This window comes from Tetrao urogallus (genome assembly GCF_951394365.1).
Source record: "Tetrao urogallus genome assembly, chromosome: 1".
Lineage (NCBI taxonomy): Eukaryota > Metazoa > Chordata > Aves > Galliformes > Phasianidae > Tetrao > Tetrao urogallus.
In genome coordinates, this window is record NC_136813.1 from 170,702,336 (window position 1) to 170,729,555 (window position 27,220).

A 27,220-nucleotide genomic window follows, 5' to 3' on the forward strand; every position below is an offset into this window, starting at 1 on the left:
TGTGTTTTATAGCTAAGACATGTTTAGCTTAAAACTGGCATTTATAGCTTGTGGAGGCAGTGCAAAAATTTCAGAAGGTAGCAAGTCCTTTCTTGAACACATTGTCTGCTTGCAGTATAGTACACTGCATTACAGCTCTTTAAAACATGAAGAAGTTTTTGGAACCAAAGACCTACAAATTCTCACATCCCCTTCCCAAAATACTTATCTTTAAAACTGAAGTTCATATCTAATCCTTAAAATTTCCACTGGCTTCAATGACAACTCATCTAAGCAAGAGTTAATTAAAAGATACAGTTCTTAAGTAAATCAGGGGCTTTGGTTCTCAAATACATAGTGCACATCACGAAACCCAGGAAGGACCATCTAGATAGATGTGCATTCGCAGAAGGATTCACTGTTTAAGAAAAAAACAAAACAAAACAAAACCAATCACATGGAAATAGAAACTTAGGTGGTCAGTAGAATGAAGAAAGATAAATATTACAGTAATTAGAAAACAGCTAGCTAATGGAAATCTTTTGTTTTCTTCCACTGAAAAAATGCAGCCTCCTTTTCTGACTCACCGTTATTTCCTGCTCATATGTCCAAACACCACAGGCCAGTTCAACACAGAATATTACAAGCAAGCTTCCAAAGTACTGCAGAAAACAGAATGGCCTCAGTTACTTTAGAAATTCAGGTTAACTTTGAAAGAAGACCTAAATATTAAAAACAAAAACAAACTCAAAACATCACTAATATTTCACATGATTGCAGAGATGAAATCTGAAAAATATTTTTTGTGATCAAAATACATATTAAAGATTCATGACACAAACTTTCTAAACATTTAAATAATGCAATTTTTCTTACTGACTTAAACATGAAGCATATGCAGTATTACCACGGGAAAACAAACTCATTTCCTTGTTGCTTAAAAACACGCCGGCTAGCTATCATGGCACACTATGACGAAACAATCACGAAGAAGATAATCTTATTTCCTTACATACATGTAAAAAACTTCTTTTTTTTTCAGTTTTACCTATTTAAGCAATGTTCCTAGCCAAAAAGGAAGGAAATAAAATAAAAAAGATTGACAAGACAGAAAAAAACGGTTCTTGAAACTATATTCCTAATAAAGTAACTTAACAAATTAACTCAAGATCAGGCATAAATAGGCTAACAGTTATTAACATGGATTGACATTTATTTGTCTATTCCAAGATCTAACCCCTGAACTATTTAAAAATAGAAAACATTTCTATAAATGAAGAAGCTGTACAGGTCTTGTTAAAAACAGTTAAGAAAAGTGGAATAAGACTGACTTTTTATATAGCATTAAGAAAGCCCTTCTGAACTGAAGGGTGAAGTAGCATGGAAACAAAGACCTTTCCTAAGAGTAACTCGTCACACATCTTTCATTTAAAGGTCCCATTCATTTTCACCTCCAAGCTTTCTTCCATGTCACTGGACGGAGTTCCCACTTGTACTCAGTGCACAGGTATTCATTAGTCTTGGTTTTACTTAAAATTTAAACAATAAAAAAAAAGCACCTATGATTTTAAATTTATCTGATGAGACCGAATATTAATATTGTTTCTAATTTACACTTTTACTAGGTCTCTCTCTCCGCTATTATTTTGCTCAGAGTAGAGACAGAAGCGTAGAGACTTCAAGCAGAGGGCTCTAGAAGTTCCAGTGTCCCATGTTAGCTCCCTCATCATCATTTTTGAGAGGTATGGAATAAGTACATGTACACCATGAAGCACCATCAAAATATAAAGCAGAATAGAATGTAATTTCTTTAGTAGAGTACGCGTCATTTCATCATGGAATATATTTAGGAAGGCATAAAAAAAAAAAAAACCCACAAACATTTACTGAGCTTAAGTATTGTGGTGTGTTTTTTTTTTTCCCTATTAAAAGGTCGATATGCTGTATTACTTAAAATGGAGAACACAAATCCACAAGTGTTAGGATCTAACAGTCATCTACTAGGATCCTTTTCTTTCACCCAATTTGGAGCTATGTTATTCTGGAGTAGTGTCTTAACTTTACTTCTACTTGCCAGTGAAATCTAACTACCTGAATTAGGTTGGTAGAAGCAAATAAATCGTTTATGCAAAAATAATCATGTGAATTTTCAAAACAATCTTACATTCAAATCCTCCACCTGCAAAGGAGATGGTGTTGAAAGAAGAAATCCTGTTTTACCAGTCTCTGCCATGTTACTCTGCATTTTCATAGCTGTTAGAATTGAATAACACAATCATGCATATTTACAAATCGACACTACAAGCACAAGCAGAGCTCCAGTGTATGCCTTCATCAACTATTACGTCCATCCTCTAAAGATTCAGAAGACAAAAATGTTTGAGCCACATCATGTAATAATGCTTTCTTAAAAAATTATATGTACATATATTTCAGCTTTTAGTCAATCATGGAATCATAGAATCACTCAGGTTGGAAAAAGATGTTCAAGATCATCAAATCCAACCGCAACCACAACCTAACCATACTACACTAACTCTAACAACCCTCCACTAAATCATGTCCCTGAGCACCACATCCAAATGGTTTTTAAACACATTCAGGGATGGTGACTCAACCATCTCCCTGAGGAGCCTATTCCAGTGCTTAACAACCCTTTCTATGAAGAAGTGTTTCCTGATATCCAACCTAAACTTACTCTGGCACAATTTGAGGCCATGTCCCCTTGTTCTGTCACCTGTCACCAGTGAGAAGAGAACAACCCCACTCTCGCTGCAAGCACATTTCAGATATTGGAAGAGAGTAATAAGGTCTCCCCTCAGTCTCCTCTTCCCCAGACTAAACAGCCCCAGTTCCTCCAGTCTCTCCTCGTAGGCATATTCTCCAAGCCCTTCACAAGCCTTGTTGCCCTTCTTTGGACCTGCTCCAGTACCTCAATGTCCTTTCTGTACTGAGGTGCCCAAAACTGAACGCAGCACTCGAGGTGAGGCCTCACCATTGCCGAGTGCAGGGATAGGACGACTTCCCTAGTCCTGCTCACCACACCATTCCTGATACAAGCCAGGATGCCACTGGCCTTGGCCACATGGGCACACAGCTGGCTCATATTCAGCTGACTGTCCATCAGTACACTAAGGTCCCTTTCTGTCAGGCAGCTTCCCAGCCACTTCTCCCCAAGCCTGTAGGGTTGCTTGTTGTGACCAAAATGCAGGATCCAACACTTGGCCCTACTGAAACTCATACAGTTAACCTTGGCCCATTCATCCAGTCTATTCAGGTCCCTTTGTAGTGCCCTCCTTCCCTCAGGCAGATCAACACTGCCTCCCAACTTGGTGTTGTCTGCAAACTTACTGGGCACTCAGTCCATCCACTACCACTCTAATGATTGCAATTTATGCAAATATGTTATTTTTTGTTTGTTTTTAAATGGAAAATCACTTTACAAAGTATTCTCTTTCAGAGAAGGAAACAATGCCACCTGCTTTAGCTCTCAGTTCATATGAAAAAGTGTTTAAGAGCATTATGGGCAATATCACATTTTTGAGAGGGAAAGCAACTGAACGTTGAGGTGAAAAGTGAATTTGTGTTCTCATTTGTCAAAGAAAATTTCAGTAGTTTTATACTCTGAATTACGGGTCTGGGACTGCCAACAATCCCCAAATGTTATATAAAATTCACTGATCATAATGAAAATGATAGACCAGGGTGTAAGTGTGGAATACTCTGGAAAATTTTTAATTTTCAGTTCCTTGTAACATTTCATTCAGTCACAAACCTTAATATGTGATATTTCCTCATTTTTGTCAACATGTAGTTAAAAGAATTTCTAGTAGCAGTTAGAGATAGAAGAGCCAAAACACATGATTTTCTCCAGTTATTGAACATAATCTGGGATAGGACACTGTTTGTCCCAGTTCACTCATAAAACATATCTGGGTCTGCCAGGAATTGAGACTCGTGACTCCAGCAACATTTGGACACATCACAGCGCTGTAGAATGAAGCCTTCTGCTTTGAGAAAGCCCATCTTGTGTCCGTAAAGAAAAAGACAACAGAAGATATAAAGATTTCATACGTATGAAAGCATACTCTAGGAAATCAGCAACTGCAAGCACACCAAGTTCTCCTACATGAGCTTCAGTTTCACTCTGCTGTTGAAGGGGAATATTATAACTCTCTGAATGTAATGGTTTGCAGAGTAATTCTTACAGAAGTTGTGTGGTATAAAAAAAAGAAGCCTCTGGAGCCATTATAGAAAGATATTACTCCAAATTTCCATCTTCCAAATACATAAATTATTGGCATCACTTCTTATTTCTCATCCCCAGTTGAATTCCCACAGGAGTCTGACTGTTAAATGCCTCTTCCTCCATTTACAGACTCCTACTCCGCCAGATGCACGGACTTGGTTTCAAACCAAGGTTTAATATTTCTTCCTTGTTTCTATGGGCTAAGCAGCTACACTTTGTAAAGACGACTAACCCACTGAAGAATGCTATTATGCTCTACACTCAAAACTGTATCCCACAACCCTGATACTCCTACACCCTACCTTCCTCATAGCACTCTCAACCACTGCCAACGTATTTTTTGTATTTCCCTTTCTTTTTTTTTCTCATCTAGAAGATGGCAAGAAAGGAAGGCAAGGGCCTTCAGAAAACACAGTATTCTGAAACAATTCATAAAAACTTTGCTCCTCCTCTCACTCAAGTTCCAATTTAAAATGCCCATCTCCAAAGTATTTCCAAGAACACGGAACTTTTTCAGGGATTACTGAAGTATTACCACATGGCATTTTGTTCTGTCACAGCTGGGTTCAGTAGTTTTTTTTTTGCCAATTACCTACATAATGCCTCAGCAACATTCAACTACTATGACCTGTAAAACTGATGGTCTATTATCCCAAGTACAGAGAGAATCAAGGACCTGAAAAAGTCCCATTTCACACCATTAGATCCATCTTGTACCTGTCCATGATAATGATCATGTTGTTTGCAGCCTGGAAGTGTAATGCAGAAGCAGAAGTCTAGGCAACTCATGAAAACAGAGACAGGGTTATGTGACCACCTAAACCTCATCAGAAGTAGAAAGGCATAAGAGTGGCTTAATTCACTTCTTTCCTTTCTCAGACTTCTTGGGTTGCACATCACAAGATGCCCCTTTTACAGGAACCAGGACCCTATTTCACCTTTTCTTAAAGCCTCCTGGCTAGCCACTGCTTTTCCAGAAAACCTGCAGAGGCATCACAGACTACTAAATTCTTCCCTGAAGAATGAATATATCCCATCACACAACATACTTGAAGTATTGGCTTCTTCTGAAGTCCTTTTCCAGACAGCGAGAAAGAAAAGAGAGCATTCTGTATATGAAAGCAAATGGAAACTGCAGACAGACATTAATGACTGGAGTCAGAAATTGCAATACGGTAAAGAAAAATGAGAGCACAGGGGATATTCCAGTTACTGGCAAATCTGGTCTAGGATACTATAAAGTTTTTCAATTTTTGAGGAAATGTAGCTTTATTTGAAGAATCAGCGTACTCATTAATGAATCATCACTCGTGCTTTTTTTATTTCATTTAATAAACATCTGTTTTAAAGATTTGCCCCTCTCCTCCCAAATGCTTTTCTTTTTTCCCAGAAGACAGAACACTTTTTTTTTTTTTCCCAGACTCGAGAAAAACCACATCCCTCATGTCAGAGCAAACAAAAACTAACCGATCATCAAGTCCATCCTCAGTCTTGCTTACTGGGGTTCACACCATCTTTTTGGGCAATGTGGTGCAAATGGCAAGGGAGGCAAGGGAAGATCTGACAGACAGTCTCCTGACTGAGGGAGATTTCAAGGGTAAGCATCTGCAGAATAAAATTGCATGGGAATCTCTGAAAGACTAGAGGTAATGTATGTGAAAAAGATGCCAAAAGAATTTAGAAGGGTTATGCAGAGCATTTCCCAATGGCTAACAAACAGCCTGAGAGGATCAGCAGTACTCTTTTGAGACACAAGACATCCAAACATCTGTCTGCACCCTAAGAAACATCAAAATGGCCACCATCATAGATCTTGATTACCAATGAAAATCAGACATTTTCCATAAAAAAAAAAAAAAAAAAAAAAAAAAAACTAAAAAAAACTAAGTCCTTCCTTCCTTCCTAAGTTACAAACTATAGTTCCCTATACTTGGTAATTGGGGAAAAACGGATTTGATGGATGGACCACTTTCTGGCTAAGGAATTGGCTGGATGGTTGCACTCAGAAAGCTGCAGTCAACAGCTCAATGTCCAAGTGGAGACCAGTGACAAGTGGCGCTCTTCTGGAATCTGTGCTGGGCCTGGTGCTATTTAACATCTTTGTGACACAGACAGTGGGATTGAGTGCACCCTCAGCAAGGTTGCAGATGACACCAAGCTGAGCGGTGCAGTTGACACAGTAGAGAGAAGGGATGCTATCCAGAGTGACCTGGACATGCTGGAGAGGTGGGCCCAGGCCAACTTCCTGAAGTTCAATATGCCAAGTGCAAGGTCCTGTATCTGGGTTGGGCACTCTCAAACACAGATACATGTTGGGCAGAGAATGGCTTGAGAGCAGCTCTGGGAGAAGGATTTGACAGTGCTGACTGATGAAAGATTCAACATGAGCTGGCAGTATGCACTCACAGACTAGAAGGCCAACTGCATCCTGTGCTGCATCAACAGAAGTGTGACCAGCTGGTCAACAGAGGTGATTCTGCTCCTCTACTCTGCTCTCGTGAGACCCCACCTGGAGTACTGTGTCCAGTTCTGGAGTCCCCAACACAGGAAGGACGTGGAGTTGTTGGAGTAAATCCAGAAGAGGGCCACGAAAATTATTAGAGGGCTGGAGCACCTCTCCTATGAGGACAGGCTGAGAGAGCTGGAGCTCTTCAGCCTGGAGAAGAGAAGGCCGCGAGGAGACCTTATAAGCGCCTTCCAGTACCTGAAGAGGCCTACAGGAAAGCTGGGGAGGGACTTTTAGTAAAGGCATGTAGTGACAGAACAAGGAGAAATGGCTGTAAACTGGAAGAGGGTAGATTTAGATGAGATATTAGGAAGAAATTATTTACTGTGAGGGTGATGAGACACTTGAACGGGTTGCTCAGTGAGGTTGGTTGTGAATGCCCCCTCCCTGAAAGCATTCAAGGCCGGATGGAACTCTGAGTAACCTAGAGGGAGGTGTCCCTGCTCACAGGAGGGGGATTGGAACTAGGTGATCTTAAAAGTCCCTTCCAACCGAAATGATTCTATGATACCTTTGTCATAGTCTAAGAACTAACGAGTCTATTTTAATGATCAATCATAGAATGGCTTAGATTGGAAGGGACCTTAAAGACCATGCAGTTCTAAAGCCCCTGCTGTGAGCAGGGTTGTCAACCACTAGATCAGGCTGCCCAGAGCCCTAGCTATACTTTTTAAAAAGGGAGCAAACAATGACTAAATAGAATCAGACAAGCTGCACAGAAACCTGAAATTCTTTGTCTATCCATACCCTCAGTGCAAAAATTCACCCACTCTCCCTCTTCCTCAGCTCTCTCGGCCCTGCCCTGGAGGAATTAACAATTCATTTGTTATTCTAATTTAAAATACTGACTCAACAATGCTGAAATTTATAAGGGATGCAATCACAAGTCAACAAGGAAATGGACTGAAGCCATCAACTTACATTAACTACCGAATGCCATACAGTCCTTCAAAATACATTCCACAGCTAATTGATCAAACGTTTTAAATTTCGGTATCCCAGATCATCCAATTTAAACAACCCGTACAAAGAATCTTAAAGCCTGTGACCTTTGCAAAGCCCAGGTTTTATACAAACATCCATCGCTTTTTTCCAAAATCTTTATAACGAATTTTCTGAATCAAGCAATTGGCTTTTATATGTATGGAAATGAACTTTTTTTTTCTTTTTAAGGTATGTATTCAAATTCTCTCTTCAGGTTTGTGTGCCTTTTTAAAAACTGGACAATATTACTCATGAATACTAAGGATATTGTTCACAATCTACATTCTTCTATGAGATATTAATGAACTGTTATACAGTATTTACTTTAACATCATCTTTGCTAATGTAAGGAAACGAATAATGAGCAAATGTGCACTTCAGACAAATATTAGAATTTATTTGCCTTAGGTTCAATCACATCAAGTCAACTCCAAGGAATAAGGTCATGGCAAATACTTAACAGGACATTGGTAAGAATACATTAGACAATAATTTCCTCATGGCTTGAAATATTCTCATCCCTCTTCCTCTCCCTGTAATTCATAGGATGTATATTAAAAAATAAAGTTTCCTGTTCTGTATGGATTTTTTTTTTTAACAGCAGCCCCCTTCATCACTTTTTCCCCCTTTTATTTCCTTTTTCCTTGTAAAATGAAATCATAGAACCATAAAGGTTGGAAAAGACTACTAAGATCATCTAGTCCAACCGTCAATCCACCAACAGCATGCCCACTAAACCACCTTCCTCAGTGCCACTTTTCTTGCAAAGGGTAGATGACTCCACAAAGTGTGGTCCATCATCTCCCTGGGCAGCTTGTTCCATTATCTCACCACTTTTCCTGAAAATAAGTTTTTCCTAACATCCAACCTGAATCTCCCCTGGAGCAACTTGAAGCCATTACATCTTGTCCTATCACTGTTACCCAAGAAAAGAGATCCACCCCCACTTCACTACACCTCCTTTCAAGCAGTTACAGAGAGCAATGAGGTCTCCCCGAGTCTCCTCAAGATTAAACAATCCCAGCTCCCTCAGCTGCTCCCCATAAGACTTGTGCTCCAGATCCCTCACCAGCTTCACTGTCCTTCTCTGGACATGCTCCAGGACATCAATGTCCTCCTTATAGCGAGAGGCTACTATTACAGTAAGTCTGACTCAGTAGGCCCAGAAAAACTTCTAACATTCACCATTCAGCAATAAGCTGCTTCTCATGTACAAAATCCATGCCACATGCAGCACAGAGCCTCTCTGGTTAATTAATCAAAAGCTCAAGATTAGGCAGGAAAAAAGATGCATTTACACAACAGGACTTCCACTCCACATTCACATTGTGACAAAAGCATGGAGCTGAACCACAACGTCATGCATGCTGCACTGTGAGGTTGGGCTGCAGTTCAGACAAGATACAGAAGTTTAGCTAAGCCTTGTGGATCTGTTTACTCATATATCAGCTCCTCTCTGGGACTCACTCGTTCCCCATTTCCTTCAGTGGAGGAAAAAAAAAAAAAAAAAAAGCTGGGCAAATAAGCAATCAGAGCAGAGGATCTGGAAAAGACAGAGGGGAAAAGAAGCCCCAGAGCAACAAGACCACCTTATCTCAGTAGTTCCCCAGCTTTTCAGTGAGGATATACCTCTGACTCTCATACTATCAGGTTTCTTGCCTCAGCACCCCAACCCACTGTACCTACTGTCATATCAGTCTTAGGCCTTACAACGTGCACACTTCCATTATTCCAATTCAACTATTACTATCTTCTGCTTTTCATCAGAGAATACCACTCAGAGCCCATTTCAGCTCTGGTGATATGTCAGTTTTTAATACTGCCTTGGAAATTAATGATTTCCAAGAACTTGGAAGAAGAAAACAGTGCTAACAGCATAATGAAAATGGGAACATGGAAGAAAAAAAAGATTTGCCCAAAAACTTTTAAATCATGATGCCAGTCACAGTGACAGCTAGTAAAATCACAGAGAGCAGGCAAAATATTCATGCTCGTCAGGCTACTCTACAAGTATAGCATGCAGAGCAAAATGTGACAGAGACATACAGGCAGCATTGCCTCATGCTGAAAATACAGTGGAACCATAAAATGACTACTTTCAATAGATATTTGTTTACCTTTTAGCTTAACACTATACTTATTTTTCCAAAAGGATGAGGAAGCGAGTCCTTGCTATTGCAGAAGTACATGAAAAAGTCCATGTTAACTGACAGTATCATAATCACGCTGTCAAATTTTCCTGTCATAAATCCAAGACATTTTCCTGAATAGCCTTGAGTTTCTGGACAGTTCTTTTCAAGAACTTCAAGGTGCTGAGTAAATGCACTGAACTGCGCTGTGCTGTGCTTGGAGCTGTGAAGAACGAACCCTCTCCAGCAAAACTGAGCTTCATTCTACCAGTGCAGCCAATACCATTCTCAAAATCTAACAATTTATTTGAACCTTTAAACCCTGGTCTGAACAGGGAAGAAGCTTACCCTCTATCCAATTTCAAAAGATGTTTCTACACTGTTAGACATTTCCCGAAACAGCTCAGCTTGAGAGTGAAAATCAGAAATCTATAAAATAAAAAATAGTCCTATTTTTACTTTCTTCACAAAGTTGCTCATATCAAACTTACTGGCCCATAATAAAAGCTGGTAAACTTAAAACTGACTTAAAACCATCTTTCAAAAAGGCAGGCTAACCTGTCTTCTGAACCTGCTTTCTCCCAAGTCTCACTACCTTTATAAAAAATTTGTTTATAAAGCACAAAAGGCAACAATGCCAAATTTTAGTCTCTGCTCTAATTCTAAACTGCATGGGATTACGGTAAATATGTTTGTCTTATTTCCTCCCTTTCAGTGCCTAGTAGTTTAATAATGATGAAATAGTTCTGGTTAGCATGTAATTCCAGTGCCAAAAGGTTGCACAAAACGCTGGAGTAGCTGTGCTAACACCTCACATGGGTCAGAACAAATATGCTGCAGAATTACAGAAATACATGCTGACACAAAAAAAGAAAAAGAGACAAATTTAATTACTACTAGATTCTTCCACTAATCCATGCTCATTGTAGTCAGATGCCTTCAAAGCAGTTGATGCATAGTATTGTAGCGCAGCTACATTTAAAAGGGAATAGGGATCCCTTCTAGAAAGACATTGGCAGTTAGAATTGATATTTTACAATGTACTGGACATCCAAATTTAATCATGTCTACCACCTGTGCATCAACATGTTTAAATGAGTACAGAATAATCTGTAACAAGTGCTGATACAGTCAGTGGTTCCCAATCATTTTTCATATGCATTTACTAAAACCACTTTCAAAAACACTGTGCATAGCCAGCTGAGAATTACTGACAAGAAACAAACATATTCCTGTCACACTTGTTAAATGGTTATACCCTATATTTGCATGTTCAACTGAAATGTGAATATACTGTAATTTTTTCCTCTTCACAACATATTGACGTGCTTTTAAAGAAAAGGTCAGTTCAGTTTTATAATATTTACCTGGTTGTGTTTCAGCTCCATTAACAGACAATTCTGCCTGCCAAGTTCCAATTTGCAACCAGATTCTGCCATAGCAGATTTAACAAACTGACCACATACCAACAGGGTCTATGAATGCTTAGCTCTGAACAACATTTATTTAACTGACAATTTTATGATAAAAATCAGTAAAAAGATTTGACTTATTGACCAAATATTTCTAATAGCTTTTCTTTTTGTGAAAGCATATTCAGACAAATTTGAGTTCTGTACTGTTTGAATGCTGTAATTACAGAAAACCCATACAAATGCCAGAATTTGCAATACAAACTCCAGCCAGGAAAATATTTTCCAGTGGGATTTTCATGAAGAGCTTTCAGCCAAGCAACAGAGTTTACTCTTGTTGTCTTAATGCAACTAAAACCTCATCAAGTTCACACACTCCACAGGTTACTATTCTATTCAGGGTAGTGATTGAGGAGGTTGTGGCTTATTTTTTACTTACAGAAGTGGGCTATGATGACGGCCTAAACTGAAGCATCTGGATTCCTGAATTTCATCCCCAAACTTCCAACCACAAGCAACTCAGCTTTCCTCAACTCCTCCCTGCATTATGTTACTGCATAATTTGCTGACACTCCCCACACTAAAGAGCCTGCCACTCAATCAGCAACAAAACAACTCTTTAATAGATGAGAATGTATTTGGTGCTATTGTATTCCACAGCTATAACAAAAAAATAAGCCACTCTTCCAGGTCAAGTTGAGCAAAGGGCCATTCAATGAATCCATTTCAATGCTACAATTATGGGGGCTCAAGTTAACACGCTGGAAATAACACAAGTCTAACTAAGAAGTGTTTCTGGTTTTGTAAAGCATCCCTATTGGTGAACTAGGACATTCTTGAGGAAAGTTTATAATAAATCTTAACTGGAATGAATAAGGCTCCAGTTCTAAATAGAAGTTTTTCCCAAAAGATTATTTTCATGGTTAATATTAAGAAAAGTCTGCTTTGGCTCAATGCTCTATAATTTTTTTTTAAGCATATGGATGGAATCCCTAAAATTATTTAACTTGGTGTAGTTTTTTGCTGCGCTAGATGCATTGAATTTGCCTGTTAAATAGCTATCTCCTTCAGAAGAAAGTTACTGTTAGCTTAAAACTAACTTGAACGATGAAACGTTATTTTAGAAAAGACATCATTTCTAAAGGCAATTTTCTACATAAAAAAAATTCATGTTATACTGTTGCATATTGGTAGGCATCAGCTATATCCACTTAGTAAACAGACCACTTACAAAACAAAATCCAAATGTACTGAAAAGCATCTACACAACATGCAACACATAACAACCCCCAAACCACCCACCTCTCACTAAGCTTACAAAGTCTGCAACTTTAGTGACTTCATTTGGATCCTAAGTATGAAATATGTAAGCTGCAAACTATAGTTCTGAATCAAAATGACCAGCTGTACTTCACCCTATGTCTATTTTCTTTCTTTAAATATTCATACAGTAAAGTTTTGTTGTTGTTTGGGTTGTTTTGTTATTTGTTTGTTGTTTTTTTTTTTTTTAATATTTGTCAGTGGGTGCTCCATTGAACTTTTAAGCACAGGGAGCTGCAGATTTTGGGGTATGAAGTACTAGGATGGAAATTTATCATATGAACAATAATCAAACACACCCATCTTTGATGATTCATCCTATTACTTAAATTGTTAACACTGCAAAATGGGACAAGACAACTACAGTAAATTAGAGCAAATCTTCCACACCTGAAATTAACTTCTTTGTGAGGATAAGGGTCATTTGCAAGACATAAAAATTACATTACAGACACTGTACAGCCATGGGTTATTTATACCAACAGTCTTCAGGATTATGTATTCCTAAAGCAATTAAAATTCCATGATTAGAGATTAAAATTGCTTAGTTCTACAAACAATCCAGAGCATAAACCTCAAAAGACTGAATTATTACACTTCCTTACTATTAAGCTGAGTAAACATTAACTCAACCACTATTTATGCCCCAAGTTGGAAAGGTTTAAGCATTTTATTTCAAGGCAAAAGTAAAATGAATTCAATTGAATTTCAAAAGTAAATGAATATAATTGTGTATTCAGTTGTATTAAAAATGTCTACTAGCCGACCTTATGCTTTACTGGATTTTCCAAAAATCCAGTTCAATTAATATTAGCACTAGCAATTAGTACACTGCTAGGAACATCAGTATTTGGATCCAAGTATCTTTGTGCATGTCATTGTGGTGGCTCATGGACTTCAAAAAGGTTAAAGGCATGACTTGAAAAGGTTGTTAATGTTTTACATGAAGATTCTTTTGTTTGAGTTCATCCGGTTTTAAAAGCTCAGTTTGTTGATCCATCATTTTTCTGATTAGTCTGAAGAACAAAGCATTATCTCATGTCTGAATACATCTGCAGTAGAACAGGACTATACTAACTGAACAGTTAATCAAAGACAATGATATCATTAAGATATCATTTACTTTTGCTTATCAGTTTGGTTAGCACAAGCAAATTCTGTCACTCCTAAGAATGAAATATTGCAAGTTAAACTATAGAAATGTCTTGGTTTGATTTAGTATAATTTAACTGCCTAAACACAATTCAAATAACTTATTTCCAGACATCCGTAAATCCTATGCATGATTTGATCTCTTTTATTGGGAGCTAAATAAAATGGAGCAAACAACAGTTTTAACTTCTTTCTCTTAGTGTTTCTTTATAATTAATTATGATTTTTTTGAAGGCTTGTAGCAAACAACCACTCTTATTGGATAATATACAAAACTGGTATTTATTATGCAGTTGCTTTTGTCTTTTACTTCATTTTCCGTTAAAAGCTATCACTATACACAAAACTCGTAATAAAATAAAAGACCTTACAAAAAAATCTAAGAGCTTAATGCAGTTTACCATCTTTTAATACTTTCACTATGTAAAACAGAAGTATGTGTAAGGCCCTGCTAAAATGTAGGTGTTGCTAGATAAATAATTATGATGCATGAAATTACATGAACCTGCTATTTTTATGCAAAAGCTCATAACTAAGTCACAGAACTTGATGTCACTGATTTGCATGGTGAATATCCAGAAATGCATGACTTATATTACTATAAAGTTTTCAGATTTAAATTATACTTTTCCCTGTTACATAACTTTGAAACAATTATCATATTATGTTCTTAATATACAAAAGGAAGAACAGTATTTGCCATCTAGCAGTTAAGGGACATTTGTGCCGCAGACTTCCAGCTGGAAAACTCAAATAGAATTTATTCCAACTTTCTCTCAAAAAAGTAATTTTAGTACAGATCCTTATTAGAGTTTCCTGATCGTTTATACTATTTTCAATTAGATAAAAGCAAAGGTTACGTAAATCTCAGACGACTTCACACTTCCTTTTTGGTCATTTTGGGCAATGTTTGTGAGGTTTGGGTATCATGCACTTCAGCCTTAAGACATTAGAAAATTTAAACAACACATGATTTGGGAGAACCCAACATAGAAAAAAAAAATCAGCACAAGCCCAACCCTACGTCAACAAGACTCCTGGATATTCACAAGAATTGAATGAATTTACTAGTTCACTTCATCCCACACTGCAAAAACAGTAGTCAATCCTAATACACTTCTTTCACATCCTTTGCTCAGGGCTACACTTTACTTGCATTTCCACTAATCCTTATGTTAAAAGGCAAAGACAAGATCTGCAGAGAGCAAACAGCTAGATTTCATAGAAGGCCGCAGGCACGTGGAGACGTTGATCTCAGTGTTGCCAAGGGCCTAAATGCTTTAAAAATCTAAATATTTAAAATATGTTCAAGGGCTGTTTTTTATTTTTTTAAACAAACAGAAAAACACCACCATCACCCTCAAAGTCACTGAATTCCAAAAGAACTAGAAGGTATTTGATTCCCATTACAGTTAAAGCCTCACTCCAACAAGATTTTACGTAAGGCCTTGTACAGGAAAGGCTATTGTTAATTGGCTGCTCTCGTCTGAGTCTCCAAACAAAAGAAAAAAACCTGATTACTTGTAATTTACTTTTGAATTTGCTCTCACAAGCAAATGCAAGTGCAAAACTTCACATTCACGTAAAAGAACGCAGAGGTTCTGAATGCACTCAGACTCAATTTTCATCAGGTACGAATAGTATTCTTTTGCTTTATTCCTACAGTCAATTGTGAATGTAAAGTATAGTTTATCTAGCCATTGAATACTCAAGAGTGAGAAGGGTAGCCATAAGGGTTTATTTCCAAGCACTCAAACTCATTTTCCTGTAATTAGTACTTAAGAGTGAGTTATTTTTCCCTTCAGCAGCTCCTTACTAAACAAAGTAGAATTTTAAAAATGAAACATTGCTTGTCTTTCAGCCATAGCATAATTCCATCTAAGCAATAAATTCTTTCCCACTGTGTGCTTAGCAATTACAATTCCTCACTGATAGCATAACTCAACATGCTAATAAAAAATAATCAGTATTTATCTAGTACCAGAGGAATAAAACTTTTCTTACATTGTTGAAGTGAAGCAGAAGTTAGAGTTTATGAAACATACCCAGACAAGAAGCAACAGATTTCTTTTCACTGTTCCACAGTAGCCCAACATTCCAACTAAGATAAGGAAACAGCAGACTGCAATCATGACTGGATGAACCACAGGAAAGTAAGTTAAAATGACAGCCTCCTCCACCCTGAAACCAATCATAATGAAAATGGTATAATTACACAAAACCTATACAGTAGAAAAATGTAAGACAGCCATTAACATGAAAAGCACAGATTGAAAGATGTGTAATTCCCAGTACCTTAGAAGTTTAACAGAAAGCTCTTCTACATGGTTTTGAATTCAAATGCTGTATTCAAGTACCAGAAGGTAATGTGTAATCTGAAGTTTCTTTGGGACAAAGGTAGTGTACCTGTCTGGCACTTGCAGAGGGTGCAGCACAGAGGTCCTGTTCCTCAAACAGGGCACGTAAACACTGCAGTAATAAAACTAACAGCATTCTTAAATCTCTGGACAGAATAAAGTATTTGAAACAAAAATGGTTACACTTTGGCAAATGGCCAAAATCGATCCCTGTCAAAAGAAAGGCACAGGAATAAACAAGATTAAACTCTGATCTCCCCTATCTCTAATTACAATCGATGCCAGAAAAGTTTACAAAAATACACCTTCCAACAAGACAATAATTACTTTAACTAAAAGTTCCTAGAAATCCTAATTAGGAAATTCTCTATACAGAACAAACGACATATGCTACAATCATTCACAGATTAATACATTTAAGGAAAGCTTTACCTTGTTTCTGCAGTTAAAGTGAGAACATTATTCAGGTAGTCTCTGATCCAAGCAGAAACACCTAATACACTGATGGACATCAACTAGAAAGAAAAGATTAGAAAAGAAAGGTTATTTATCACGTAATTTAACAAGCTGCAGTATCATTTTTAGTTAAGTAAAGGATTAATCATCAATAACATTTCTCATACAATCATTTACCTATCATGGCAAAGTGCTGAACATCACAATGTCCCCAATATTGTACTTCTACATGCTTGGAGTTGGTTTGTTGCCCACTCTTAAGCAGCTACTGACAATGATCTTCTCTACCAGTATGGATAATTAATGCCTAGAATACCTTCTCTTAAACCCTGTGAAGTAATGCCAGTGCTGGCTCAAGTCCTACCACTGCACAAGGTACAACAGAAACAAAAAGGGAGGATTTATGCTGCTAAAACTAGTGATTATTTCAGGGCTCAGAGATGACATCCATCCATTTGTACAACACCATGAATATGCCTTCATGTAAAGCCAGTAAAGAATCATTTGAAGCAACATTCAGGATATAAGAATACTGATAAGGAGAAGAGACAAATCCCGTGATTAAATTTAGAAGAATCCAGTTCTCTTGTTCAGGTAAAGCCATAGTATGATCACTATGTTTAGTCTCCTGAGCTGTAAAATGACAATACAGTTCACTGCTTTTGGCTTATATTATAAAACCTGGGTCAGTTAAAAGTTCAGTGCCTGACTGTCACGTTCTTCAGAGCCATAAAGCCACAACACATCATCAGTACTGCTCCTAAAGGGAAGACTGAATCTGCCCAGAACAGCCACCACCTTGACAGCACTGGGTTTCTGTCAGACGATGCCATCCTGTACCCAGCACATTCTGAATCTACAGTAGAGGCTCCTGCCTCTTATTCTGTTCAGCAACCACACCTAAAGGATGTGGTTGGAGCACACCTTGCCAGCACTGTTGCTTGTGTTCTGTTCTGACACCAGAGATCCTGCTGGAAGACAACACAGCATTCTTCACCATGCATGTCCCTATATTTTGCACTGGATAATACTATTGTAGGCCTGTAAACAGCAGCTAGGTAAGTCAGTGCATCTTTCCTTCTAGATGCGAGACACCACAGCAGCATTTGTGTTTATGAGCACCCTCTGGTCCTAAGAGCACTGCATTTGCTCCTTCATGCACCAAAAAGACACAGCACTGCTCTCCAAATGGAGAGATGCTGCTGTGAACCCTTTCAAGGAAAGGAGGGATCCACTAAGCTTTTCTACAAAACCGAGCTAATTCAGAGTTACTAATAATACTACTGTCTACTTTTCAAACCATTTCAGAGAATTCTGCTGGTTTATTACACTCAAAGTAGAATCTGGACACAGAAGGCACCAATACCACTCTCACATTGGCACTTAAATCTGAACAGTAGTCTAGTAGTAAGTCCTGCACAGGGACTGAACCTGGCAGACTCAAGATTTCACTGCCTAGCTGAGTGATGGAGATCTGAGCACGCTGGCTCTCCTTAATGCTGCTTTCAGGCACTGTACAGTGAACACTGAACGCTTGGAACACACGCCTCAGCAGTGTGTCCAGGTGGCCAAGATGGCCAATGGCATCCTGGCTTGTATCTGAAATAGCATTGCCAGCAGGAGCAGGGAGTGACCATCCCTCTGTACTCCTCACACATCCTGGTGAGGCCACACCTTGAGTACTGTGTTCAGTTTTGGGCTCCTCACTGTAAGAAAGACTCTAGGGCTCTAGAGCATGTTCAGAGAAGGGCAATGAAGCCAGTGAGGAGCACAAGTCTTATGAGAAGCAGCTGAGGGAGCTGGGATTATTTAGCCTGGCGAAGAATAGCCTCAGGGGTGACCTCACATACAATCAATAAATATACAGATGGTATATGTACAATCAATGAATATACAGATGGTATAGTATATCCAGAAGTTTGGCTGATGTAACTAGAGAAAGGAAAAAAGGACACTCACCCTATCCTGGGCTCGCATAACAAACTCCAGTGGAATAGATCTCCAGAAGAGATCCTTCCCCGCTGGCAATCAGCTCTTAAATGGGTCTAGGAGGGGTGCAGCCAGGCTCCACCCTTTCCTGCAGCATAGGTGAATTGCCTTCACCCGTGCTCCCGTGGCTGACTTATTGCTCACCTCAGGTGATCAATCAGAGGTTCAGGCCGTGATTCAGCAGCCCCATACACCTTATTGCTCTCTACAACTACCTGAAGGGAGGTTGTGGTGAACTGGGGGTCAGCCTCTTCTCCCATGTAACTAGCAATAGGACTAGAAAGAATGGCCTCAAGTTGTGCCAGGAGAGATTCAAGTTGAACATTAGAAAATGCTTCTCCGAGAGATTGGTCACACACTGGAATGGGCTGCCCAGGGATGTGGTGGAGTCACTGTTCCTGGAGGAGTTCAAGAATAATTTAGACACTGTGCTGAGGGACTGGTTTAGTGAGAAATATTGGTGATAGGTAGGACAGTTGGATTGAATGCTCTTAAAGGTCTTTTCCAACCTTTGTCATTCTATGATTACTGGGCTTACTTAATGCTTCTACAATCAGTGAGAAGTGCCAGTCTCCTCTGTTACCTTCAATGGTTACAGCTAGCTTTCCACATGCCTTTAAACTTCCTTAACATTGTCACAAAGAACTAGCTAGCTGGCACAAGGCTAATGAATAAGGAAAGTTCTTCTGTATCCTTACTGGCTCTTTGCAATGCTTTGCCTTCACCTGCAGCATGCTCACAGCAGACTACTTCTGCCTTGAATATTTCATGAGAAGTCCCACTTGCTATTGCAAACTGCCTTATCCCACAATATGGAACTGATGCACGAAGTACAGGCACTGCCAGTGAGAACCCCAGCTGCTCAGTGTGCTTCAAGCACAGTCAGAGAAGCTTGCTGCAAATCTACTACATAGATGTGCGTCAGGGTCCATTTCCTTTAAGCTTTGTAGAATCTATTTTGGTTGTTAAAACAGTAGGAGTAAAGAGCATTTTCTGTTCTGTTTAATTGATAAAGCAGGAAGCTGCAAGAGGAGATAAACAATAACCATCATTCCCTTCTAGCTGAACTCCTAGACAACAACTACCTCCTTGGAAGAAAGCAACAAGCAAGTATTATACAAGCAATACAGATCATGTTTCTGACACATAGAGAGGTAAGGAAAACCACAAGCATACAGCACACCTTCTTGTGGTTACAAAGCAATAGAAAACATTTTATACCCTCCCTAAGAAGTCAGCCAATACTTCCATAGAAAGATGCAATTAATTTGGTACAAAGCAATACCAGCCAAATTAAACTGTTGGATGTAAATTACACACAAGAAAATTTCTCCTGTAACCACAGCAGGAACCAAGCTATAGGTCACCTTTCCTATGCTTGGAAAAATCCCTGCTTCTTCAGGCATTACTGACTTCTCTTACAATGTGTGTGGTATTAATGCTTTAGCTGGTTCAGCATCACTCAAAATGCCTTACCACACTGCTACACTGATGTTACACATACATTTCCTGACCAGTATCCTTCTGACAAACGGACACAGTCCATGAGGCAGATCTTTGAACCTTCTCCAAAGCAAGGTACAAGTTGCCTTATTACTCTGAATAGCCTGAAAGGCAGACTTCTTGGATACACTGGATTCACATCCATGAAAGTCAGTATCACTGTTAAATTGGGGTAACAAATTGACGTGGCTCAGAAACAACATGCAAATACTCAGGAAGCTTCTATTTAAAAAGGAGTCACGCCATTGTGTAAACCATGAGAAACATAAAAGCAGTTCAGCCATTCAGACATTACAAAAGGCATGTTTTACTGTACATAATCCAGCAAGTGCTTGGTAGCCTGTTACTACAAGAAGGAAAAAAGTTACATCCTTTCTAATCAGCTAAGTCAGCCCTAAGGGCAGGAAAACCATGCAGTATGAAAGGTGTGTTTGCAACACCAAACTGCCCCACAGTACTGACTGATGTTGTTGTTTAATTAAAGGACAAAAGTTTATCAAGCATTAGCTCATACTCATCAATCGACTTGACAGCTCACTTGCTCCACAGTCACAGGCAAATCACAACAGAAGCATGACATACAGCCCCAAATCCCACAGCCTTCTACTTGCGACTCAACATGCTGCCTCACAGCATGGATGCTGCCCTGTAAAGATGCATAGCATCTTCAAGTGCCATCTGAAATCAGCAAGGCTCAAAGCACCACCTACTTTAAAGCAACTAAGCCAGAGACAGATCTTCAGCTGAAAACACAGGGAATGCATGGACATCAGCAGTGCAACTCAGCCCATGTGCTTAACACAAGGAGGAACAATACCACTGCCCTGAGCGAGCACCCAAACCTACCAGGAATGACTAATTCTCTGCAACACTGCTTTCGAGGAGTCATGGGCAGAGGCAAAGTCCTCATTATAGCTTTCGTTGGCTCATCCGGAGGCAGAACAAAAGGTGGCCTATAAAACTGGCAGCTGCTTCATAACTAATTTAGAAGCAAAATACAGACCAGTTAGAAAGTTGTAGCAAGCTATCAGATAAAAGGACAAAAGTTTACAAGAAACAGAACTACCAAAACAATTTTCACCACAGTAACAGCAGCTACATCATTTACTCAAAAAGTTCATCTGAGCTTCTCTGATGACAGCCAGTCTGCCATGGCGTAAACACAATATGCAAGTAGGCAATAAAACATTTTTATTTGTTGCAGCTGGCTGTACAGGTCACTAGGGGTTTCATTCTAAACCATCACAATATGTTACATAGCCATCAGCATGACACCAAAGGGTTTAAGAAATTATCTGTTGTCATATTCTATTTTAAATATATTTTCACCGAGAAAACAAAGGTAATAAATTATATTTTAATATATGTGTAATATGAAGATCACACAATGAAATATTACATTTCCAAACCAGTTCACAGTCTAAAGTTTTCAAAGCTACTAAATGTTTCTCAGAAAACTTGAAGCACTACGAATGGTCATTTCCAGGCACAGTTTAAGTTACTTTTGAAAGTGTTCTACATCAGTTATGTATTAAAATAACAATTTATTATTCATTAAGTATATACTTTAATCCCTTATGGTAACTAACCTACTCACAATTATCAATTGTCTTTGGGGAAGCAAGACATTGCTGTAGCTATTTGCACACCTGTTTGCATTCTCTCATCACCTTTTCACATTCAAACATTCTAACACTGTAGTTGTTGCCAATGGAACTTGCTGAGCTCATTGGACAGCAGGGTTTTTCTCTCACATTATTAAATCGGAGGAAGGGTTAAAATTATCTTCCTCAATAAAAATCACACAGTTCTTTGTATCAAAACAGATGGGGTAAACAACTTCAGGCCAAGCTCTGGGATCCGTACAAAATGCTGAACAGTGGCACTATGAAGAAATTTCCTCTGCATTAAAAGATTTGCACCTCCAAGGAAATTAATTCCCAGATACAGCAGCATTAGTCTTCTAATTTTAGTGAAGGAGCAACTCTAGAGAAATTTTTCCAGTCAGAATTGATTTGGGTAACCTGAGCTGTGACTTTTACCCATGGGGGCAGGGAGGAATCGCTACAAGGTCATGAACAGAACATGTTGCAATGTTTTCACAGGATTTTCACAATTAAGTTCAATATTCAGATCCCTGGACAAACACAGATGACTCAGATCCCTGGACAAGCAAGCAACCACATTTTTCAGGGAGGAAGGGTGTAAGAGTGGGGGACAGAGGGACAAGAGGTCTCGTTTTTTCCTGTATTACCTGGCAAAAGCATTCAAATGTTTACAGAAAGAATCATGGCCTATAAAGAAGGAAAAAATCCCAATTCCCCACTAATACACCTTTTATTTTAAGGATACGCCAATATTTAGTTTTAGCCAAGGTCCCTGCAGAGGGTTTTGCCATGGTCCCCTCCCACTTGCAAACAGCTGAAGCATGTGCTTATTTGCACTTTGAATGCAGGTTTGCTTGCACAGCTGCAGCTGTGAGTTAACAACCTGATCCAGGCTTGGCATGAGCTGCAACTTGCACACTTCACAATCAGGCAACTGCTGGAGCACAGACAGCCTGCTAAAGGGTTGCTCTCCCAAGGAAAGCAGGAGAGCTCTCCAACAACTGACTGCATGAGGATCCTACAGCAGCATAGCAAAAACAAATGTGAAATAGGAACTCAAATATGTGAGCAGGTTTAGGTACAGTTAATCTAAAAGCAGGCTATCGCACCATCAAAATGATGTGCCTTCACACATATACAACACACTCTTAATTTTATTTCTGTAAGTGCTTGCTTCTGTTCATGGACAGCAGTCCATCTCTCTTGGGCAATCAATGTTTAAATTCAGAGTATATAAAAAGAAAACTAATATATCAATGACCATACATATTTCCCACAATCCATAAGACCTGTTTGTCAGTTGGTTGCAGGAACATCACTTAATTTCTTTGTTTTGTATAAAAATACCCACCAGCACAAGAATTACTCAAATGAGCCCATATTTTTTACTTAAATCACAGATTCCTATAACACTACCTGAAATTAAATTGTTCCTTATACCTTGGGATCCCCCCGCTGATTCCTGAATGTCCATAAAGAAACATTAACGTCATTTCTAACATTAGGGTGAAGTCTGGGTGTATTTTTTCCTTTCCACCATCATGTCAAGCCGTTCTCTTTTAAGGGACTGTATTGCTGAAACTCATCCACTGACTCATAGTGTTCACCAAGAATGAGCCCTCTCACCTATGTATGAGAACAGGTGGGATGAAAGGTTACTCAGAGGCAGATACAAGTTGACCAGCAGCTCAACTCCGCTTCACTTGGTTAGAACACAGACTGGTAATGTATTGCCCTGTTGGCCCTTCTGCCAAACTCCAGACCTTTAGAAACACACCCTGGCCATCAAAATCCACAGTCTCCCCCAGGTCTACGTTTGTCACTTTTTATCCACTCAACTTCCTTTACTGTCCCTCACTTAAACACATTTCTTACAGCTTTTCCCCTAAGTAGAAAAGCTCAGATAGCAGCTGATGAAAAACAAAAAAAGCAGTTTAAAAAAAGAAATTTATCTATATGTGTATCTCCTCAAATTTGTTTAGTGCCCTTTCCAGAGACAACACTTGACTTTTCTCTGATTTATATTTGTTCAGCACCTTAAAGAGAACTTTGACATATGCTTTTGTGCACTTCCAGAATCTATGGATGTTATATAAATAATACAGCTCAAAGACACCAAAAAGTAAAAGATTTCTCAAAGACCAATATTAAAAGCATTTATGTTCTTTTTAAATCTCCTCCTATAGCTTGCTCTGCCATTAAAAGACACCAAACTCCCACAGAAGTGGGACTTATTCTTGAATGGCATTCTAAGTATTTTCTTTACGTAAGAATGCTAAGAAAATCAGGTTTCAGTTACCATGTCTACAGAACAGTCTCTAAAAGCAGACCATAATGGTTCAGCATGAACACCATATTTACACTGGTAAACACAGGTACCCAGCTCAGCAGTGTTCATTTCAGTGGATATTACCAGTCACATAAACTCCCTGAAAATGTGACCCTTAGTCTATTCACTCCAAGCATCTTCAGATACCACTCACAGGAGAGGCAGTTGGACAGCAGCAGAAACACAACCAACACTCAGAATCTGGATCTGAGGAAGGGAAGATGGAACAATGTCTTTGTTGTGTCACAGTAAATGCAAAACATAAAGTAAAAATAACTACAAGGTTGAACACATACATTTGAGGTTGGAAAAAGATGCATCTGAGCTTAGAAAAAGAAGCAAACAGTACCTCTGCTTCCAATCATTTTTAATGCTTCAATGCACAGTGTTAATATTCCCTTGCTATATTTTCTCAGGTGAAACACATAACCAGAACTAGATAATACAAGCGTGCAAAATATTCACATTAAAGGGAAAACTAACTGAAAGCTTGCTTCTCTTTCATGTCACCTGATTTCTGGTTCACAAGCACAAATTCAAGGTAGATGTAAAGCGATTTACAGTGTCGGCCAGGAGGGTTGACTGGCTGCAATCATATAGCCTAAATTAGATGGTACTGCTACATAGTAGGAGCTAGCAGCATGAAGGAAAGTTCAGGCACGGTTTAACAGAAACAGCATTTCCTCAGGCAGATAAACCTCATCAGGTGAAGAACGTGGCAACATTTCTGACTCTGCTCAACACGCAGTGACACTGTGAATCACCTGCTAAAGAGAAGTCTACCATTGTATACAGTCACCCACAGCTTACAACCTTGATTTGCCCAAGCCATGGTCACTCTCAATTACAATGGACACAACAGCAGCTGCTCCTTCTTGCCACACACACTCACCAGTGAATTAAAAAAAAAAAAAGTTTTCTCAAGATAGAAAGTTCATACAGATGTATTACAGATATATTTGGCTCTTTTAACATACAAGAAAACACGAGAAATTTGACAAAACAATTGTGCTGCTTTTATTTGCATTTAGTAGCATTACCTAGTTCACCAATCTAGAACTATACTTTTTCAAAGGAACCTGTGTGTCTGAGCTACCAAGAGAAGTGTAACAAGTCTGTACCTCTCCAAGCTGTTGCTTTGCTTAATCTTCTACTACTTTAGACAGTCAGGACACTGAATTTTTCTAGTACTGAGCACTGTTTTCTATTTCTTATTCTAGCACAACCATGAAGGCCACTGCCCATAGACAATCTTCAGTGTTAACTGGCTGGCCATTTTCTGTGACTGATGCCTGCCTTTAATGCTAAGCTAAGGTCTCCCCACCTTAAAGGACTGCAAAGAAAGCTGAAGGGGAAGAAACTGTAGCAAAGTCCAAAACAACTGGCATTATTACAAAACACGGTGAGGAGGATTTACAACAGGACAAGTTATGAAGCTATCAAAGCAAACAAGGATGCTGACATTAAATCCATGACTGCTACTAAGCTGGAATGGTGTCAGGAGTTTGCTGATCTAGGAAAGCCCCAGAAGCACAGAGCCTTATAGTCTCATAGAATGCATAAAACATATTTGTAGAACCATTAAATCTTTCCAAATAAACTAAAATCTCAGTAAAAACTAAATCTCACACACACGTTACCTATAAAGACTAGTACTGTCTCTAAAAACTGAAAACTAAGAAGCAGTAGCAGCCTGGTTTCTCTCAAGCACCAGCAAGATAATTTGCTTAAGTAAAAAGTCTTGACTGAAAAATGCTAAGTAGCACATTTCTGGAGATGCTAATATGCTGCAAATAGCAATGTTACAGAAACAAGACATCTGCAGAAATCAACTTGCATCTGTCAGTCTAAACTCCTTGAAGTGATGCTCTTGACACATGCACATGACAAGAAGAATCAAACCCAACGTTAAATGCAGGCTTCAGTCCAAAGGATATTCCTGTCCAAAGTGCTATTTAAAAAAAAAAAAAAAAAAAAAAAAAAAACAAAGCAAAACAAGAAAACAATGATTCAAAGAGAGAGAAGCTCCTAAAACCACAATTCTCATTACTTTGAAAAAGACACGTTGCAGTCAGATGCATGATTCAATTGACCTTAAGATCATCCTCCAGAAGAATCATAGATCCACTACCACATTCAGTCACTTAGCCAACAATAATTAGGACACTGACAACATTTTTATTCCCACTTCAGAAGAAAATGCCCACTGCAAGTTGCAGCTTAAGAAATACCAATCTATTCACATCCAGACAACACTCCTTTCATCCCACTCATGCACACGTGTATCACCCTGTTGACTCTTCCAAATCACTGCTCATTAGGTAAACCCTATAAAAATCACTCTTTCCAAATACAAAGCATGCAGTTGTACACCAGTAAGTTGCACTCTGGAGAAGCTACAAGCGTCACAGTGCAGTGACTGACAAAGTTCTCTTGCTTCACTGCTTGTAGAGGGCTTTGACAGTAATCAAATTATGAAGACACCAGCCATCCACACAGCAGCCATTCACACAGAAAGATTTTCTGCAAGAATGATGGTCAGACTAGTCAGTTCTATTACACATTAACACTTCCTCAAGGAGCTATACCTGCACTTGTCAGCCCTCACCAGACTGGTAAGGTCAAAAGCTGGAATCCCTTACACAAGTGCTGCAACAGTTACACACAGGACATATTTGAAAATTACTCTAAAATGTTTCTCCTCACAGGCAGATACTCAGACTGCACCAGACACAGCAGCTACAAGATGTCTTACAGCTTTTTTCAGGGCTTCAAATGTTAGACGTCAACATAGCTGAGTCTATTTTCTTCTTGGGGGAGAACCCAAGCCTGTTTGCACAATACCTGGTGGGACTGGCCACTGGACTACACCAGAAAGAAACAAGGAGAGAAGGTCACTGTATTCTGGTTAGGAGCCTTAATCAAGCCATGATTTTAAAGTCAACACAAGCTGTTTGTACATCTTCAATGTTTTCAGCCAGAGACTGATAAGTAACACAGCAAACAAACACAGTAACAACCGCTTGCTGTTTGGAGGCCACAGCCCTACAGAAGGAATGATGCAGGAGTTGTTGTAAAACCCTCCAAGAACAAGTTTAGGGAGTATAATATAAATGCTCCCAAAATTGTGATCTCTCTGCACACTCCAGAAACACACATTGCTCTCATCCATTTTAAGTATGCTGCTATTGCATTTATCTGTTAAGGCAGAGCATAATACCACACTCACAGCTCAGGAGGAATGCAGC

The 27,220-nt window shown here is 38.9% G+C and overlaps 1 protein-coding gene across 2 annotated transcripts in view; it reads right to left on the minus strand.

Moving 5' to 3' along the window:
• The window catches only part of TSPAN12 (tetraspanin 12), a gene marked incomplete at both ends in the record, with an annotated part of 43,278 nt that overhangs the window by 13,051 nt on the left and 3,007 nt on the right, over nt 1-27,220 (minus strand). Inside the window, 3 exons of one of the 2 annotated variants that reach the window (XM_079549087.1) lie at nt 567-641; nt 15,777-15,912; nt 16,521-16,603. In XM_079549087.1, the coding sequence (XP_079405213.1) occupies nt 567-641; nt 15,777-15,912; nt 16,521-16,603 (294 nt within the window). Of the gene's footprint in view, nt 1-566; nt 642-13,610; nt 13,632-15,776; nt 15,913-16,520; nt 16,604-27,220 lie in introns of those variants that run through there. The other variant, XM_079549088.1, reaches the window with a different exon arrangement.